Source organism: Labeo rohita, chromosome 19, assembly GCF_022985175.1.
Source record: "Labeo rohita strain BAU-BD-2019 chromosome 19, IGBB_LRoh.1.0, whole genome shotgun sequence".
Taxonomy (NCBI): domain Eukaryota; kingdom Metazoa; phylum Chordata; class Actinopteri; order Cypriniformes; family Cyprinidae; genus Labeo; species Labeo rohita.
This window is the reverse complement of record NC_066887.1, coordinates 36,197,161-36,217,280: the sequence shown is the minus strand read 5'-3', so window position 1 is coordinate 36,217,280 and position 20,120 is coordinate 36,197,161. Positions and strand designations below refer to the sequence as shown.

Genomic DNA, 20,120 nt, shown 5'->3' with positions numbered 1-20,120 from the left:
AAGCTGCATTTAAACTACATTTTGGAAGTTCAAAATCGGGGCACCAATGAAGTCCATTATATGGAGAAAAATCCTGAAATGTTTTTCTCAAAAACCATAATTTCTTTACGACTGAAGACAGAAAGACATGAACATCTTGGATGACAAGGGGGTGAGTAAATTATCTGTGAATTGTTGTTCTGTTTAAAGGAATTGCGTAATCTCTGTGTGTAAATAAGACCAAATCTCGGTTGTCGCCTAATAATCACCGGAGATATGCTTCGAACTATATCTCCATGTGTGGAGTTTATCTATGCTTTGACCAACCAGAATCCTTTTCTGACACAGTGACAGTGTTCAGTGAATGATCATGTAACGCTCACTTTCGGTCATGTAGTATGGACACATATCTTTTCTGAAATGCCAGTATGCATGAGGATTGTTTTAATATTTTAAACAAAAACGCATCAGTGTAAACGTAGCCTTAATATCAAAGGGGGTTGTACGTTAATGCTTTCATGCTACAGCCTCATGTATGAGCCACAGTGTAACCGGTGTAAACTAGCAGGTGTTCGACTGCTTCCTATGGTTTCGGAACGCTCTCACGGATACACAGCACGAGGACGGTTTGTTGCTGCGTCGACCAAAGTGCATGTGCAGCGGAGCGCACCACTGGTGCGCATCCCACGCTCAAAGTTCAAATTAGTTTCACTTTTGCCGCTGGGCTCTGAAGGGCTTCGCATTCAGTGTAAAAGCCGCCGATCTGCGCAGTGCCGCTTCTAGACGAACACACCTAGTGCTGCAGGCTTATTGGCACACTGACGTTGACAAGACTAACCCCTTAGTTATCAAAGTTTGGTACTGAACGACAAGAGGTTTTTCGATACTCTATTTAGAGGCATTTCGATCGGTGCCTAGCAAGTATCGAACTCGATACCCAGCCCTATACAGCTCCAAATGAAACTTCTAGCAGCTAATGGTACATCATCAGCTTCACAACAAACTCTGTGCATGTTATCACATCATTATCAGCTGAATGCAGGACTTGACAAACAAGACAAGCTCCGCTGTAACCACTCTTTCATATCCTCAATAAACAAAAAACACAAAAGGCAGCAGATCCACCAGCAGGGTCTTGTCAGTCATCTCACCTTACTCTCGACCTGTGATCAGTGTGATCAGCTCGTGTTGGATGCACGGTTCCCGTGGTTTGATTTTCCCCTGTGGGTTAAAGGTTTGAAATACTGCAAAAATTACAATTGACTGAAATGCTTGTATTGAAATATTTTGCATTCTCCTTATGATAAAACTGCACAAGATGTTACGTTTTGTGAAGAAGGGCCACTGGTAGGAAGCCTTTGAGCTGCGTTTATGATCAATGTGCATAACACTGACTGTGTTTTAGGTGTGGAAATGAAGTAGTTCACATGCACGCTCCCATTTCTGGCATCTGATCCAGTTCGATTCTACCGGTCTTGTCTTTGCATGACAGTTCAATAACTCCGTGCTCTCAATGAGGATTGTGGTTAACCTCATGCTCTGCTGCTCATGTTTGTGAGACAGGAAGTTTGTGGTCCAGACAGTCACAAACTTGCTGAGAACAGCTTGTCAAGGCTGAGGACTAAAGACAATTACGTCGTAAATAATGTTCATTTTCCTGCACAGGCTGATCGTTTTACTTCATAAATATCGTCAGGAGCCACAGGATTAATTTGGTCTTGTCTGTAAATGCAGCAGCGACTCACAAGCAGTGTATGAATCTTTCAGCTAAAAATCACCTTTACTGTTCTACTGAAGAAAAAAGTCACCTACATCTCAGACAATCTGAAGGTGAGTAGCAGGTGATCTATTGCTTTAATTTCCTGTTTCTCAGTCTGAAGCTGCTTTGAAACAATCTGTACAAAATGACGCAGAGACCTACAAGCTCTGCAAAGCGAAAACAACACAACTAAATTTTGCATGCTCTTCTCATCCCCATGTAATCCAAGATATTCATGTTTCTTTCTTCAGTTGCAAAGAATATTATGTTTTTTGAGGAAAACATTACAGGATTATTTTCTTCATATAGTGGACTTCAGCGGTGCTCAACAAATTAAAGGTTAAAAATGCAGTTTTAATGCAGCTTCAAAGGGCTCTAAAATGATCCAGGGATCTTATCTAGTGAAATGATCTGTCATTTTCTCGAAAACAATTTGTTTATATACACTTTTTAACCACAAATGCTCATCTTGTCTGGTTTTGCGATGGCCATACGTACTCTGCACTCCATTTCAAGACTGGGTATGTCTGAAAACGTCCATCTCATTTTCTCCTCCAACTTCAAAATCGTCCTACATCACTGTTTTTTGCCCTTCTTAACATCTTAAAAAGTGTTGAAAAATTAGCAGTCTTTCGTGTTAAATTTAATCTTCATATTACAACAATAAAAACATTTTATTTATTAATTGCATCAGCTGCAACACTAATAAGCTAAATAAATGTAGAATGTAGAATGTTTTCAAATGGAGAAAATAAATAAAGAACAGGAGTCCTTTTAAACTACAGTTTATAGGCTGTTTAATAGGCTCAAGAGTGAAGAATTCACTGGATAATGTTAATTCACTGAATAATATTCTCTGGAATATTGGAATACAACAAACAAAACATTGTATTTTATTCTGTTTCTCAATTGGTATGTTATATCAGAATTACTAATATTGTTTTCATCGTTCTATTCTGAATGCATCTATGCATTTACATAAAAGTATACTCAAACTGTGAAGGTTGCCAAAGATAATAAATAATTTCCATAGAGTTGTATATATTTAGAAGTGTATTAGAAAAGTGAATCTTGTTAAAAGCTACATGCGGTGGCCATTAGAGTGAACGGCAAAATAAAAGCGACTTCACAAGAAGAATGATGACCATAGACAACAGAGAGAGAATTCAATTCAGTGCTTTTATTTCCAACATGTGCTCATTCATGGCTGTATATTATTTAATTCAGGCAAAGTTATGTTTATTGGGACAGGACTTGACGAATTATTTTATTTTATTTTTTATTCAGACTGATCTGACTCGAGTTGCTATACCTTTTCTAACTGATCACTTTTAAAAAAAAAATCTATCCATTTATCTATCTTCACAGCAACCACCTCATACCCTAGCAACTGCATAGCAACACCCTTGCAACCACCCAGAGTACCCTAGCAACTGCCCTAGTAACACCTCAGCAACCACCCTGAGTACCCTAGCAACCACATAACAACACCTTAGAAACCACCTCAGGTACCCTAGCAACTGCCCTAGCAACACCTTAGCAACCAACCTGAGTACCCTAGTAACCACATAGCAACACCCTTGCAACCACTCAGAGTACCCCAGCATCCGCCCTAGCAAGCACCCTGAGTACCTTTGCAACTGCATAGCAACACTCTTGCAACCACCTGGAGTACCCTAGCAACCACCCTGAGTACGCTAGCAACACCCTAGCAACCACCACAAGTACCCTATAAACCACCCTAGCAAGTACCCTAGAAACTGCTAGCATCACCCTAGAAACCACCCTGAGTACCCTAGCAACCACATAACAACACCTTAGAAACCACCTCAGGTACCCTAGCAACTGCCCTAGCAACACCTTAGCAACCAACCTGAGTACCCTAGTAACCACATAGCAACACCCTTGCAACCACCCAGAGTCCCCTAACAACTGCCCTAGCAACACCTTAGCAACCAACCTGAGTACCCTAGTAACCGCATAGCAAAACCCTTGCAACCACCCAGAGTACCCTAGCAACTCCTTAACAGCCACCCCAGGTACCATAACAACCACATAGCAACACCCTAGCAACCACCCAGAGTGCTTTAACAACCACATAGCAACACCTTAGCAACCACCCCAGGTACCCAAGGAGCCACATTCTAGCAATCATCCAAATTAACCTAGCAACCACCCCATACCCTAGCAACCACATAGCAACACCTTAGCAACCAACCTGAGTACCCTTGCAACCACCCAGAGTACCTTAGTAACTGCATAGCAACACCCTTGCAACCACTCAGAGTACTCCAGCATTCACCCTAGCAACCACCCTGAGTACCTTAGCAACTCCTTAACAGCCACCCCAGGTACCATAACAACCACATAGCAACACCCTAGCAACCACCCAGAGTGCTTTAGCAACCACATAGCAACACCTTAGCAACCACCCCAGGTACCCAAGGAGCCACATTCTAGCAATCATCCAAATTAACCTAGCAACCACCCCATACCCTAGCAACCACATAGCAACACCTTAGCAACCAACCTGAGTACCCTTGCAACCACCCAGAGTACCTTAGTAACTGCATAGCAACACCCTTGCAACCACTTCCAGAGTACTCCAGCATTCACCCTCTGCTTACCCTGAGTACATTGCCAATTTTTTTTTGAAGATCTATCTATCTATCTATCTATCTATCAGATTATATTGCCTTCAAAATATTTAAGGTTTAAGCTTTAAAACTACTATTTCAGACTGTAAACTTTCTCAAGCCAACTTAAAGTTTTTGTTTTTGCATCCAGTTTGGTTTTCGTTTACATTTGCATGTATTACTATCAGCCATGATAATTCTACTCGACAAAGTATCCGCGGTTACAAAAATTGTGTGGTCGCGTACTATTCTGATGACGGATTTTGCGTCACACACTGTACACTGTCCCTCGCGTACGCGTAACAAGTGAAGTATACTTTATACTGCCTTTTTAAAATCTTTATTTGAATATGGCAACATAATATCACGCTCTACAGTATTTCTATGAATAAATCTCTGACAGAGATTCCTCCCCTATCAACCAATCTCAGTGTGCATAGTAAGCAAGATGACATCATCCATAGCAATGAGGTCAATCCCGCCCTTACTCTTAGCTTAAGACTTCTCTCTATTCTTTAGTAAAAGTTTGTCTCAGCATCTCTGTGAATAGGTTTTAAGAGAAAACTCTCGGCTGCTATTTAGGAGAACTTCTTGTGAATATGTGCCCAGCACATAATCATGCTCTCTCTATTAAAGGTCAAAGATGGAGCTCAAGAGTTCCAGAGTCTGTCAGAACCTCCTCATCACAGTGACTTTGTTGATATGTTTCTCAGCAATATTCTACACGTACTACCAGCCGACCGTAAACTGGATAAAATTGCCCACCGTTTCCAGATCTAATTCTTGCACAGACATCTGCATCAACGCTCTTAAGATGCCAAATCAAATGGAAATGGTCAACAACACCTGTATGGTGAACATCATCTCTATCAAAAACCTATTAACACAAACAGATCCAGTGACACAGACTGATCCAGACACCATCCTCCTGATCTGGATGTGGCCTTTCGGGCAGAAGTTTGATTTAGGAATTTGCAGTTCACAGTTCAACATCCACGGCTGCCACTTGACAGACAACAGGGATTGGTTTAAAAGCGCTCATGGCGTTTTGTTTCATCACAGAGACATCCGTGAGGACGACATGCCGACACTGCAGCGACCTCTGTTCCAGAAATGGATCTGGATGAACATGGAGTCTCCCAGTAACTCGCCGCTGCATTCAACTGTAAAAAATCTGTTCAATCTGACCACAACTTACAGACAAGACTCTGACATCATGATCCCTTATGGCCGAATCTCAGAGAAAACTGGTGGGAGCACAACTTATGAAATCCCACATAAGAGTAAACTTGTGTGCTGGATTGTGAGCAACTGGAACTCAAACTACAAGCGTTCACAATACTATGAAAATTTAAAGCAACATATCAGTATAGAAACCTTCGGATGCAGCTTCAGCAGGCCCGTTAAAGATGAAGATTATTCAGATTTGGTGTCCAGCTGTAAATTCTACTTGTCATTTGAGAACTCCATTCATAAAGATTACATCACAGAAAAGCTCTACAACCCTCTGAAACTCGGCACTGTTCCTGTGGTTCTCGGTCCAACAAGGAAAAACTATGAGGAATTAATTCCAGGCAATGCCTTCATCCATGTGGACGACTTCTCCTCCCCTAAAGAACTAGCTGAACATCTTAAGCTTCTGGACCAAAATGAGAGTTTGTACAGGCAGTACTTCACCTGGAGAGAACATTTTGTTTCAAGTACAACCTCCTTTGGTCTTGAGCACGCTTGCTGGGCTTGCGATCACATCCGAAGATACAAGAACTATAGAGTAGTTAATGATCTCAGCAGCTGGTACTGGGGTTGAAGGACGTTAACCACAGACTTCAGTCTATACATTGTATGGGTCAAAATGATCGATTTGTCTTTTATGCCTAAAATCATTAGGATATCAAGTTAAGATCATGTTCCATGAAGATATTTTGTAAATTTCCTACCATAAATTTATCAAAACTTTATTTATGATTAGTAATATGGATTGCTAAGAACTTAAATTGGAAAACTTTAATGTTGATTTTCTCAATATTTAGATTTTTTTTTTTCTCTAAGATTCCAGATTTTGAAATGGTGGTCTCTCGGCCAAATATTGTCCTATCTTAACAAACCATACTTCAATGGAAAGCTTATTTATTCAGCTTTCAGATGATGAAAAATCGTTAAAAAACTGGGGCCAGAAAAAAAAAAAAATCAGATGTAAGCTTCAAAACAGTGTCCTACAGTATTGCGACACATCAAAGCAGTCAAGAATAGCTTAAAGAGGATGCCAGTCTTCACTAAACTATGGCGGGCCAAAAGCTTCTAAAATAAGGGTAATGATTTGCCACAGTAATTCACTATACCATTGCCAGTAGCTACTGAGTTTCCCACTGATAGGCCAGCGGTGCATCTGCACACACTCTCCTCACGTGGCGGGCGACTCACTTTCCTCAGACACGACTGTAAATTCGACATTGATTTTATACAAGAGTTCAAACGAGTAGTTAAAATACATTTTAGTACAATATTATTAGTGTTGACTGTTGTTGCTCGATTTGGTTAACGAAAATAGTTCAAAACAATGATATCAGTAGAACAGTAAGGCATGTTTGAGCAAAATACAGCCGTGTTTCGTTATTGAATGATTCAACGTTTCAGAAAAATCATTTGAGTCAATGATTCAGTGGTCCATTCATAAAGACAGGCACTTGCTTCATTCTTGAATAAAACAGCCGTTTGGAAGCATGACTCGATGACTCATTCATTAACACTTGCTGCCACCCGTTGGCGGTTTACTTTTATATTTAAAAGTAGCTTATCTTTGCATTTTTTCCCAACATTTCATACAACATTTTTCAACTGATTTTAAACATCAAGCTTATAATATTACTGATACTGTTGCAATTTTGCAATGTAAATGCTTTCATGCTGCATTTTAGGTTTACTAAACGTGTAAATGCATCTAAATGCCACATCAGCTGCTTGTTTCTTCTGCAGTGGAACGATCGGTTTTGTTAATATTTGATTGGTAACGGCCCTTGTCTTATTAAATTAAGTAAATTATGAATAAAATATAATAATCTGAAATGAAAGATTGCACATGCATTCAATATAGTTATTTAAATATATTTTAGTATGCAGTAACTTTGGTCATATAAAACGTATATTTACCCAGCAACAAAATTGTGGCCTGTAAAAATGCTGAGTGGCTCGTTTTTACAAGAAAAGATGTCGTTTGACGGCATAACATCCATAGGCGGAGGCACCCACTGGCAGACGAGCCAGAAACAGATTTTTTTTAAATAGATGTTCTATATTTCATATATTTGTGTAACATAATTTATGTAACATATTCTACATTAAAATACATTTAGAATTAACAATGACAGCTGCACAAAGAGAGTAAAACAACAACAACAACAAAAACCCCATAACGTTACCCAATGCAGAGAACAGACTTGCAGCGAGCAGAGTGACGAGCTGGCCGACAAGAAGAGTGAGTTCAGGTGAGACAGACAAGACCATGGTGGAAGTTTGGCAATGTTTTCTTTTTTTTTTTTTTGCCGTTTATCTATGGTGGTTTTCGAAGTTTTTTTGAAAATTCGTTTATTTATTTGGTTGTAAGTGTTTGCTGATTTTTACTTTGTGTAATTTCTTTCTTATTCGTTTTTATATTTAAAATGTATGTAGGCCTATCCTAAGTTACTTATTTTATATTAGGCGTATAGCATGGTGTAAACAATTTTTATTCGTTTTGTTAATAAGTTCTATGATTAATTTATAAGTGAGTTTAACGTTTTATTTGTTGTTTGTAACATTGTATTTGTTGTATTTGTTGACACCGAACTGCTGCTAATTTAAAAGTTAAAGGAAAACGTGCATTGCGTATTTACAAGCTTTAAAAGCGAAAGAAATCGAGTGAAAAGGAGGAAATTGAAGATATGTACCATTGAAGTTCGGAGTCAGTTTCCTACTTTCCTCATAACTGACAAACTTGTTTCTGATGTAGCCAAACAGTAAACTTGCAAAAGTGAGAAAATAACGGAAAGAGAGCCCTCTCTATCAAAACAAGTTGAGAATTATGAGTCGCAACTTGCCAGAATATGGGGCTTAAATTGAAATTAATTTACCCAAAACGCACTTATTCTATCCACTAAAATAATAAGATAATATACACTGTAAAAAATCCGTAAAATACAGTACAATATACCCTAATGATTTAAGGAAATTTTCCGTATTTGGTTTTTACAGGTATTTTTCCATATTTTTGAATTACGCTTTGCATTGTGGGAACAAGAACCTGGGTGGCTTATAGGCGGGAATACAGTGAAGGGAAGACGCGAAGAGTTTCTCGGTAAAAGTTTCATTTTAATGTCGGGTTTCGAATTTGAGAAAGCCGGTTTTACTCTTTGTGGTAAATTTTATGTTGTTTAATGTACCGCAGTAAAGATAGTTTGTGGTTTGGTATTCGGATTTCTTTTGGCTATAAATAGGCAGCATAAGAATGTTGGGTTAGGAACGCGGACCCGAGAGAGAGCAGGCACGTCGTGTTCACCGTACGTCAAAAAAGTGCGAGAAACCGCCATTTTCTCAGCGTCTGCAGATGGAAGCGAGTGAAGGACGATTTTCGGTAAGTAAAGATTAAAAATGTAAAGTCATAATTCATTATGTGTGTTCGGGAGTATTTTGAGACTTAATGGAACGCGGGAAAAGTCGGAAAAGAGCTTTTATTGGAAAATACGCTGACGCGGTTTTTGCTTCAGAAATAGACTTAATGGCCTCTTCTACTGAACAGAAGAGATAACTTTAATACAACGTCTGTTGTAAAATAGTATGATTACTTGTTCACATTTTAATTAAATAATAGATGTCCGTGTTTTTCATTGCAGAACTCAAACCAACTTTGGAGTTAACAACACAGAAGCCTACTTGTGCGAGGAGGCGATCTTCTCAGCTTCTTCCTAAGAGAGGGAAAGGTGGTTTAAGGCAAGTAAAGGTCATAATGTCATGTTATCAGTTTTTTTTGTCTAAGAGTAAAACAACATTTTTACGTAGGTGAGCCAGAAACATAGGTGAGCGCTTAATTCTTTTGAGATTGATGCAAGTTATTTGTAGAAAATACATGTTTCTGTTGTCTCCTGCTTCTTTACTTAACATTTTGATGCAACAACAGTATGATGACTTGTTCACATTTTAATTAAAGCACTGATGTCTGTGTTTTTCATTGCAAAACCTAAACCAACATTGGAGTTAATGACACAGAAGCCTGCTTGTGTGAGGAGGTGATATTCTCAGCTCTTTCATAAGAGAGGGAAAGGTGGTTTAAGGCAGGTAAAGGTCATGATTTCTTTTTTTTTTTTTTTTTTGAGTAAGTGTAAAAGAATGTTTTTTCTGGGATGAATGCTGGACAAAGAGGATAAATGATCTTTCCCCCAAACTGATGCAACAGTGGTTTTAAAGGAGGAGGCCACCCTGGATAATGTCAAAGATGTCACACACCTTTGCCGAGCTGATGGGGCTTCATGACTACATCAATTATCTTAAAGAGATAATGAAAATTGGCAGTGATGCATTTTCTGTATGCGATCATGGACTATGAAAAAAACGTGTATAGTCTGTAAAAACAAAATGAGTTCACACTCATTCACACACATGCTCACAATACACATTGTGAGCATGTGTGTGAATGAGTGTGAACTCATTTTGTTTCGCTAGTGTTAAATGTTATAATGTCAGTGTTAATGTTGTGGTTTTATTTTTAGTTTGTGTAAAAAAAAAAAAAGGAAACTATTAACTAATTGTACAAATATTGTAGTGTTTTTGTATAGTAGTTTTATACAATATACAAAATTTACCAGACAAAATAGTCAGCAAATGTTCAGTGCTTCATTTATAAACTCTGTACCTGCTAATACTTTTTCTGCATTTCTTTTCACATGCATGTTACTTTTGAATGTTTTCTCTTGTTGTAGTTTTTAATAAACATTTATCTTTTGATAGTCATTCTGTGTGTGTTAAAGTGATTTTATAATGAACAAGATTTGTAGATTTAATGCCTAGCTCAATTTTGGGTTCATTTTAGCCTAGCAGTGTAGTAATTTTAAACCATAAAAAAAAAAAAAAAAAAATCAACCCAGCATGCTGGGTCAATAATTCAACCCAACTCACTGGGTCAAAACAACCCAGCGTTGGGTTCGTCCTTTTTTGACCCAGCGCTGGGTTGCCAAAATAACCCAAATCGGGTTGTTTTTAACCCAGCATTTTTTAGAGTGCACGCAGACTGCTTGAATACTAAAACATTGTTCTTAAGTCAAACTCGATTTGTGAAAACTTTCACAATCTGTATTTATTGCGTGTCAGTGTTTCTTTATGCTCTGCTCTCTTTTTCTTCTGTCATAATATCACACGGTGCTGTTCCAGTGAATAACGGTTTTCCAAGCCCTTAGATAAATCATACACGTTTCTAACAGACTATTAGTATTTGTGGCATCTTCAAATTTAAGCTTTGGTTGTTGTACCTTTCCTTAAGTCTTGGCTTCAATTTGCTGATTTCAGGAAATGTTTCACAGTATATTTTTTGTCAGCTGATCCTTCCTGAGCCCTTATGTACTATTCTGATTTGTGACAAATTTCACAATGCAATTTTGGACAGTTAACCCTTCACTGATTCAATTACATCACAATTTTGATTTGTGAAAACTTTCACAGTTCAGTATTGGTCAGCTGACCCTTCCCTGAGTCATGGAAATCACTATTCTGATCTGTGAAAACTTCACATCAGAAATCAGAATAGTGATGTTAGTGACCCAGGAAAGGGTCAGCTGACCAGTACTGAACTGTGAAAGTTAAACATGAAGAGCGCCTATTTTTCACATTCCTTACTATAGCAGACTTACCAAGGGGTTTACGGACAAGAGCTTTGCTGTGAAACAATTCACAGATCAAGCTGGTTAAGATGACATGGTTTCAGTCTGCTAAGCATTATAAAATTAAGAGTCGCATCGAAAAAAAACAGATTTCGGGCAAAAGGCACAACATCACCAGAATTCACAAATCATGGAGAACGAATGGATTATTTGCATGTTTATGACAGCGCGCTGTGTATTTATAGCCAAAAGAAATCCGAATATCAAACCGCAAACTATCTTTACTGCGTTGTTAAACCGTCACATAAATTGTTCACCTAACGTTAACTTAGTTGCTGTCTGGCTTGTTTGGCAAATGAACATTGGAGCCGTTGCACTCAACATTAATTAGGGACTTTAAGCAACAGCTTCCAATGGAACGGCTACGATGACCGGAAGTAGGCTGTAACCCCGCCGTTGCTGAGAACGTAAAAATCATTAAGCAACTAGGTGCTGTTGCCAACAGCAGACATATCTTTGTACAAATGAAAACATCCTTAAAATTGGCTTAAGTTTAAACATATCAACACAAATTAAATGAAAGACTAATGGTAGAATCGTATACTGATGGAATTACAGTGGTAGAAACAGCTAGAAAATGTAACATTTATCTACCTAATCTGTGACGTTGTAAAGACTACGGCAAACCAGCTGTTCTCCCGTAATAGACGGCTGAGTACTTGAAGTAGCAGCAGTTAAAATCGTGAACGGGCAATATGACGTTAGAATACCGTTGCCATTCCATCAGTGGCTGCTGCTTAAGTCAAGTCAAGTCGAGCTTTATTGTCATTCTGCTACATGTGTGGACATATAGTAGAACGAGATGTCGTGTCTCACAAGACCACGGTGCTACATACTAGTTAAACTCGAATAAGAAAAGCAATTACAGACTTACACAACGGTTAACCATTTGACTATACATATACTATAAATACTATAACTATAATAAATAGTTGACTAGACATACAAGACTGAAACAACAAAAACTTTACATAAGTACTGTACATGACGTTTTACAAAAGAGACATTTGTACATGAAATTGTGCAAAAGAGATATTTTGTGCATTAAATTGTGCAGAAGAGAGATTTTGAGGGAAGCAGCACATAGTGCAATGCACAAATAAAAATATATAATCCTATTGAGTCTTTGTAGCAGCAAGTGTTTATAAAAAGTGTCTAATGTGCGTAGGTGTGTTACTACGAGTACTACAAGTTTGTATAGCCCACTCACCTGTGTGTAACACACTCAGAATCGCACTTTGAAAGATTGTCAGCAGTTTTAATAAGTTGGGGGGAGGAGGCTGAGGTTTTCATGGTTTCAGAGGGGGACAGGGAGATTGGAGTTAAGGACTCTCACAGCCTGGGGGAAGAAGCTGTTGAGAAATCTGACAGAGCGAGCTTTGATACTCCGGTACCTTCTACCTGATGTCAGGAGCTGGAAGAGATTGTGGGAGGGATGGGTGGGATCCTTCATGATGCTGGAGGCCTTGCTAGAGCATCGTGCAAGGAAAATGTCCAGGATGGAGGGGAGAGGGGCACCGATGATCTTTGCAGCTGTGTTCACTGTCCGTTGTAGGGTCTTGCGGTCAGCAGCACTGCAGTTCCCGTACCAGACAGCGATGTAGCTGGTCAGCACACTCTCAATGGTGCCCCTGTAGAATGTGGTGAGGATGGGTGGAGGGAGACTTGCCCTTTTCAGTCGGCGGAGAAAGTAGAGGTGCTGTTGGCCCTTCTTGTTGAGCGACGTGACGTTGGTGGTCCAGGTGAGATCCTCTGTAATGTGCACCCCCAGGAATTTAGTGCTGCTGACTCTTTCCACAGTTGAGCTGTCGATGGTCAGTGGGGGGTGGTCAACAGAGTTTCTTCTGAAGTCCATCACAACCTCTTTTGTCTTACCCACATTGAGGGACAAGTTGTTAGCGCCACACCATTTAGCCAGCTGAGCTACTTCCTCGCTGTAGTGTGTTTCATCGTTGTTGCTGTTGAGACCTACCACCGTTGTGTCATCAGCGAACTTGATGATATGGTTGGAGTTCCTAAATTAAAGTCCCTAAGTTAAAGTCCCTAAATTCTCTGCATATCGTCACACATCTTCCTCGAGGTATGTTTAGACCTTTTATTGTCTTGTTTTACACACACACACGGATGATAAAATGTAAAACATTAACTCGGTAACCTTACTAGCAAGCTGTCTGTGACACGATTCTGTAAACACTTTGTGTATGTACATCAACTTGACATAGTCACCACTAGTAAGCTACTACTAAATATATTGTAAAAACCTTAATTTGGTGTAAAGTTGCTTTGCAACGAAATGTATCGCTTCAGGTCAGCGTGCCAGTACGTTAGCTCATCGAGTTATCTTTCGCTCTCTAACGGACAAGTGCACACGACATTATGTCAAAATGACCGTTGTGTTTTTTTCCTTTTCTTTTCCAGAGAACGTGATTGCTGCTGTACTGTGAATGTCAAGCACACATGCATTCTTATCATGGGTTTGTATTCTGTGTTATTAACAGTTTTTTTAACATCAGTGTTCAGTATCGGAAAGAAAAGAGTTATTGAGTCATTTATTCTGTTGACTTTCACAACAATGTGAAGTTGGTTGCTGTCTGATGCGTCGGATGCCTGTTCACACAGCCACGTCACAGACACCGTGCTAGTAACGTTACCAAAATAATTGGATTGATTACTTTTGCATGTTATCATGTGTGTGTGTATAAGGTGTGTTCAAACTGTTTGTCATTATGTATATGGTCATTTTGTAATGTCTTTTTTGTTTAAGGTGATGGGCAGTTCAAGATTGATGTCGTTCAAGAAGTTAATGACCACATCCTGGTCCATTGCGGTTCTAAGCTGCAAATACCCAGAGCAGGCGGCACTTACATTGGAATTCATACAAAAGTCACCAAACACTTATGTTATGAAATGTGTATGAAGCATTTGGTTGTGTTGCTGTTTGTTTAGTTGAAAATAAGGTATATTGTAAGACATAGTTGATCTGACAAGCTCATATGACAGATGCAAATGGAGACTATTGGAAATGTAAGTTAAGCAATGTGTAAACAATTGGAAAGTATTATGGATTGCAGTTGATTTAATGAACTTAAAATACTGTATGACTATTTTTCCACTCCAACCTGCAAATTACTCTGTAGTTCAGTTTAATTCATTTCATTTTTTGTCATATCCATTTCTTATAGAATTTTCCTGTGAAGAAATCCTGAACAAGGTTTGAGATGAAGGCAACCTAGTGGCTGTGCATTCCTCCAAGACTCTTGCATGAACAATTTTGAAAATCCATGTAATATTTGAGCTTTTTTAAAATTTTAAAAATGGCGCTTGTATTAAACATACAGATAAAGGGGAAATAATACTTCCTTTATAATGAATTGCAGTGAATGGCGATGCTTCCTGATTTCGCTCAGGGTGTGTGCAGGTAGTGGAGATTTAACGAGGACCGGTTCCAGAAATAAATTACTGACGGTGCTCTCGCATATATTTTTTTGTCCCATCCATTGCTTTGATTATCACTGTGTCAATCACTGCTATTTTGAGAATGAACCCAGCATATGCAGATGGCATTTTCAAAACTGTGCACTGTGTGGAAAAACAGTTTCATACAAAATCTGAATGAATTATAGCTTAGAAAATGCACAAAGCATGCTCCTTTAATAGCCATTACTGAAAGGCCATTACTCATCATTGTTCATTGCAATCTCAAAGTTCTGTTAGTGAGTTGGTTATGTGACTTAGTCTTGAGATGATTTTCATGTCAAGCACGCAAAACTGCATTTAATAAGAACTCCGGCACAATCGGCAGTAAATTAGTTCTGTCAAACTAAAAACCTAAAACGAAAACATTATTGATAGGCAACTGCGCTCAAGAAATCAACACATATGTATGTAATTGGCTACACTGCTCAACGCTGCATTAACACGTTGGATAGTTCTTCAATTGCTTTAGCTTTTGTTTGAGGGTATTTAGCACCGTCCAGTACCCCCATAGACCTGGGCCTGGCCAAACTCTCCAGCTGCAGTGGGGCAAACATTGGAGGTTCCAAGACTAACGATTGCTAACGAAAAGAAGCATGTTTTTATAAGAGTTTGCAATTGTCAGTGCTGTTTATAAACATATGGGCATTAGCACTCATTCTGACAGAGGAACTGTTCACTGGTTGTCAAGCTAAATTCAGATCACCACATTTGACAAATTCAGAATGTTTTTATTTGCTTTTTAATTTGTGTTTTGCTCTGTTTAATAATTCTGAATACAGATCCATATATATTTATAAGGTTGGTATAGTAGTCTTTTGGCATCTCCATGTGGTCCTGTTTAGTACTGCAGGTTGACTTGTATTTATTTATATATGAATACAAAATAGAAAATGGTCTAAATAAATGTAACATATGTGACCCTGGATCACAAAACCAGTCCTAAGTAACACATGTATGGGTCAAAATTATTGATTTTTCTTTCATGCCAAAAATCATTAGGATATTAAGTAAAGATGTTCCATGAAGATATTTTGTACATATCCTACCATAAATACATCAAAACGTAATTTTTGATTAGTAATATGCATTGCTAAGAACTTTATTTGTACACCTTTAAAGGTATTTTATTTAGGTATATATTTAGATTTTGTTTTTGCATCCTCAGATTCCAGATTTTCAAATAGTTGTATCTCGGCCAAATATTGTCCTATACACCAATGGAAAGGTTTTTTTTTATTCCGCTTATAGATTATGTCTCTCTTTTTTTTTTTTTTTTTTAAATTAATCTTTATGACTGCTTTTGTGGTCCAGGGTCACATTTTTTTTTCATTTTTTGCTGTTGCACTGTATACATTAATTGTGAATTATTATTAACTTTTTAATTTTTATAGAAAAAAGATTGCAGAAATTTTAGTTTCTGTGGGAATAATCCTCAATCTTGAACTTGGTATACCAATTATCTTTATTTCAAAGTTTAAAGTCAATACTTTTCCTTTTGCTATACTAGTATAAATCATACCAGACACATGTATGCTAAAATTGTTGGATGTGGTAAAAACTAAATTCCCCTGCAATCAAATATCACCTCGTAATGGGAAGGCTAATTTTTGATCAGATTTTTTGATTTTTGATCAGAAGGTGCACTTGAAATTTTGACTGTGCTCCTAAATGTTTTAAGTTACGAGCACAAGTGCTCCTAAAAAGAACTGTTGTTCTCTGTGCTCATGCTTTAGATTTTTGACTCACTAAATTTGTTCAAAAAATGCAGATTTATTCATAAACTAGACGTTGCTGTGTTTGTTTGGAGATGTGCAGCGGCTCAGCTGTGACTTCGTTTGGAACTTTTTTTTTTTGTTGATAAAAGAGCAAAATCAGACAGCAGTGTTCCTAAAATGTAAGTCTGGCGCATCTGTAAAATATATTTCCAATATGCGGTTATTATTTTTAACTGACGGTACTTTGTCTAGCACCCCGTAGAACCGGGCCTTAAACGCATTCCACATCCCTAAATGTGTTAACTCAAATGTGTTTCAGGAATAATTCAACCAAAAATTCAAATATGATAAAAATCCAAAAATGACACACGTTTATTTTATAAACCACAAGAAAGATATTGATAGCTCATGCATAACATGTCAGCATTAGGTTTTATTTGAAAAGTTGTATGCTATATAAGGGAAAATGTATGTTAAGGGTTGTCCATGTAGTCCCCACTTTTATTCACATTTTGTTTTCACTAGTTTGTTTTAAATCATCCCACAGTGTGATAAAAAAATGTAAATTAACAAATGTGAAATGCATGTTGTGACATAGTTTTTAAAACACAGAATACTTTCAAATATTTTTAACTGAAACAATTACAGGGAGCAAATAATTAAGCAATAATTTTCAATGACTGAATTTAAAATACCTGGACCTGTCATTATTTAGAATATTATGAAATGCTATAAATGCTAATATTTTTACCTGGAGCAGTTTTCTGTTCTTCTGTGGATTTAATCAGTATTTATAACGTATTTCTGTATTATAGATATTCTGTATTTTAGTAAAAAAGGTTTAATGCACAAACAGCTAATATCATTTAAAGTGTTAAAATGTTGTAAAACATAAGCCTATATATATATATATATATATATATATATATATATATATATTTTAATAAAAACAACATGCTTATTTTACAACATTCATTTAAAATGAATCTACTTTTTTGTGATGAACGCGTTTCAAGACATAGGAAACGATTCAATTCAACATCATATTTGAGATTCTCTTTTAGAACCATTTCAATGACGGTCACCTGCTCTGATAACACGACAAACACTTCAAACTAAAAACACAAACTCCAGAACGAACCACCAACTCGCAGACTGACACAAACTCTGAGATTTTCACTCATAACCTCCTCAAGACACGCGGATTATTTTATATTAGCACTGTCCGTTGCCGCCGTCCAATCAAACACAAGCACAGAGTTAGTGGATAACCATGCAAATAGTTTCTGTTAATCATAAAACAATCCCTATTTAACACCTATAGGTTAGGCTTATAAATCTTTCTACTCAAACCCAGACAGCAGACTGAGAAAATAAGACTGAATGAAGAAAGGATGCTTTTCTACGCTTTCATTCTGTTGAAGCGTCCCAATAAAATGCGGTTAATAAGAATAATGATTCGCGAACCATCATTTCAGATTAGGACTCGGATCGCGAATCATTTGACTTAGTTCAGAACTTTGCGTATCTCGATTCATTTGATTTAGATCGGCCGTGCGTCCCAATGTGCATACCATCCACCCAGGGGCGGATCTAGAAAATAATTTTTAGGGTGGCAAAGGGGTGGCATGGGGTCTATGAGGGGTGGCAACTCCAATGAAAGCCCCCATGCATAGTTTTTGGGGATTTATAGTCTGACATACACAGTTGTGTTCACAAATATTGCATTACCATTGAGTAATCTATATAATGTTTAAAATGAAAAATAAATAACAACATTGCAATGTCCATCATGGCACCAAGTCAATAAACAATATATATATATATAAAAAACTTCAACAGGTTATACAGTAAATGTTTCTGAGTGATTGTATTAAATTACTACTAGATGGTATAAATCACATTTTACTGCAAGTTTAAGATGTTAATGTCGATGATTTAACGTTCATTTCCTAACATTAGAAAGAAATATTATAATATCAAAGCACTGAAACTGGATCAGTTTTGGAATGTTTGATTCTCTGTTATTAACAGAGGTGGGAATGTCTGTAATCACTCATGACACACAATCAACCATAAAATCTAGCAACACCCCAGCAACTACATAGCAAGAGCCTAGCAACCACCCAGAATATGCTAGCAACTAACTAGCAACACTTTAGCAAACATCTAGAACATGTAACTGACCAAACTATTTATGTTTTTAATCAAGTCTTAAGACAAGCCAGCATAAATATGTCTTTCAAATGTTTCAATCTAGTTATTACAGTCATTCTTAAATGATTACACACAAATCTTGCAGCAGATGAAAAGCACCAGAAAAGTTCAAATAACAAAGAACTGTACATGAACTTGGTATGAACCACAATACAGTATAGTAAAAAATAAAATTAAAAATTAAATACTGCATTCTCTGCACATTTGGCTAAATGTCATTCGAGTATACAGTACTATTTGGTCTCCCGACACAAGACTATAACTCTAGGTAGTCATTTCTCAGTTCTGCAAAAATGCAGGAGGCTACACATAAAAAAATGGTTACAAATAAAATTTGACAGTCACACTTCTCTAGTTGTACAACATGTGCTACAGTTTACTGTACATATAGAATAGTGAAATTTCCATCATTATAACGTACTGGTACTGTACTATAATTATACTGTGTGTGTAACCCTGGTGAAAAAAACAGCATATGCTGGTAGGTATGTTTTGATGCTGGTTTTAAGCTGGTCCTTTGCTGGTTTATGCTAGTCCTTGACCAGCAACATGACCAGCATAAACCAGCAAAGGACCTGCTTAAACCAGCATCAAAACATACCTAACCAGCATATGCTATTTTTTTCACCAGGGAAGTATAATACCCATGTAAATGATTTGTTCATTTCTCTCCTCTCTCCGTTGGTGGATGCAGAGATTCTGATTGGTGTGTCATCAGTTTTGTTACTTAATGTTTAACTTACTTATTGTTAAAGTTTTTGAGAAAAGTGTCTTTGTTTTTAGCACTGAATGAATGGTTTGGGAATATAAGCCAATTTGCATCAGTTACATTGTGTTAACAATCGAGAAAACTGTAATACGACCAGATGCTTACCTAACTCTATTAGTTTCCGTGATCGGCATCTTCTTATTGATTTTATACTATTATTGTTTCGTCGGATACGGCAAAAGGCCTATATCCATGATTAACGTGGAGCGAGCGGTCAGAGAATCGGATCACCAACAATTACGCGATGAATTTCAGACATATCCGGACGGGATTAGATGTTTTGGAGGACTTATGTTTTGGAGTTAGCCGAGAAGCAGTAATTATCTGATTCACGAACAAATGTAAAACAATTCGTTAGTGAACTGGGCCGCGCTTTGTGTGTTTGACTCAAAACGAACCGGTTCATAAGAGTCATTTGATAATGAAGTCGAATACACTGGGCGCGCTGCGTGCGCGTGCAACTATCGTGCACATTTTATCGAAAGACGTGTTTTTTGCCATTATTTTGCGTTATGCTGTCATCGCTGCGGCTAAAGAAGCACATGAAACTCTGCTTACATTTATATTTTATTCTGTGATAATTCTGGGGTGGCAGGTGGGGTGGCACAGCTTTTTCTTAGGGTGGCAGTTGCCACCCCGTGCTACCCCGGTAGATCCGCCCCTGCA

The 20,120-nt window shown here is 37.7% G+C and overlaps 1 protein-coding gene across 3 annotated transcripts; it reads left to right on the top strand.

Moving 5' to 3' along the window:
- Positions 1-1,572: 1,572 nt before the first annotated feature.
- On the top strand, positions 1,573-10,353 carry LOC127181510 (4-galactosyl-N-acetylglucosaminide 3-alpha-L-fucosyltransferase 9-like). Of its 3 annotated transcripts, none has more exons than XM_051136283.1 (4): positions 1,573-1,809; positions 5,011-8,980; positions 9,240-9,681; positions 9,811-10,353. In XM_051136283.1, exon 2 carries the CDS (start codon positions 5,018-5,020, stop codon positions 6,179-6,181), a length of 1,164 nt encoding a protein of 387 aa, XP_050992240.1. In that variant the 5' UTR covers positions 1,573-1,809; positions 5,011-5,017; the 3' UTR covers positions 6,182-8,980; positions 9,240-9,681; positions 9,811-10,353. The 3 variants fall into 3 exon arrangements, 2 of the variants coding, with proteins under 2 accessions (XP_050992240.1, XP_050992239.1); XM_051136282.1 differs by having other exon boundaries at positions 9,800-10,353; XR_007829787.1 differs by lacking the exon at positions 5,011-8,980 and having other exon boundaries at positions 9,800-10,353.
- The last annotated feature ends 9,767 nt before the right edge of the window (positions 10,354-20,120 follow it).

Bases quoted from the DNA above. Each gene is read 5' to 3' on its own strand.
- LOC127181510 (XM_051136283.1), top strand. From the start codon at position 5,018: ATGGAGCTCAAGAGTTCCAGAGTCTGTCAGAACCTCCTCATCACAGTG.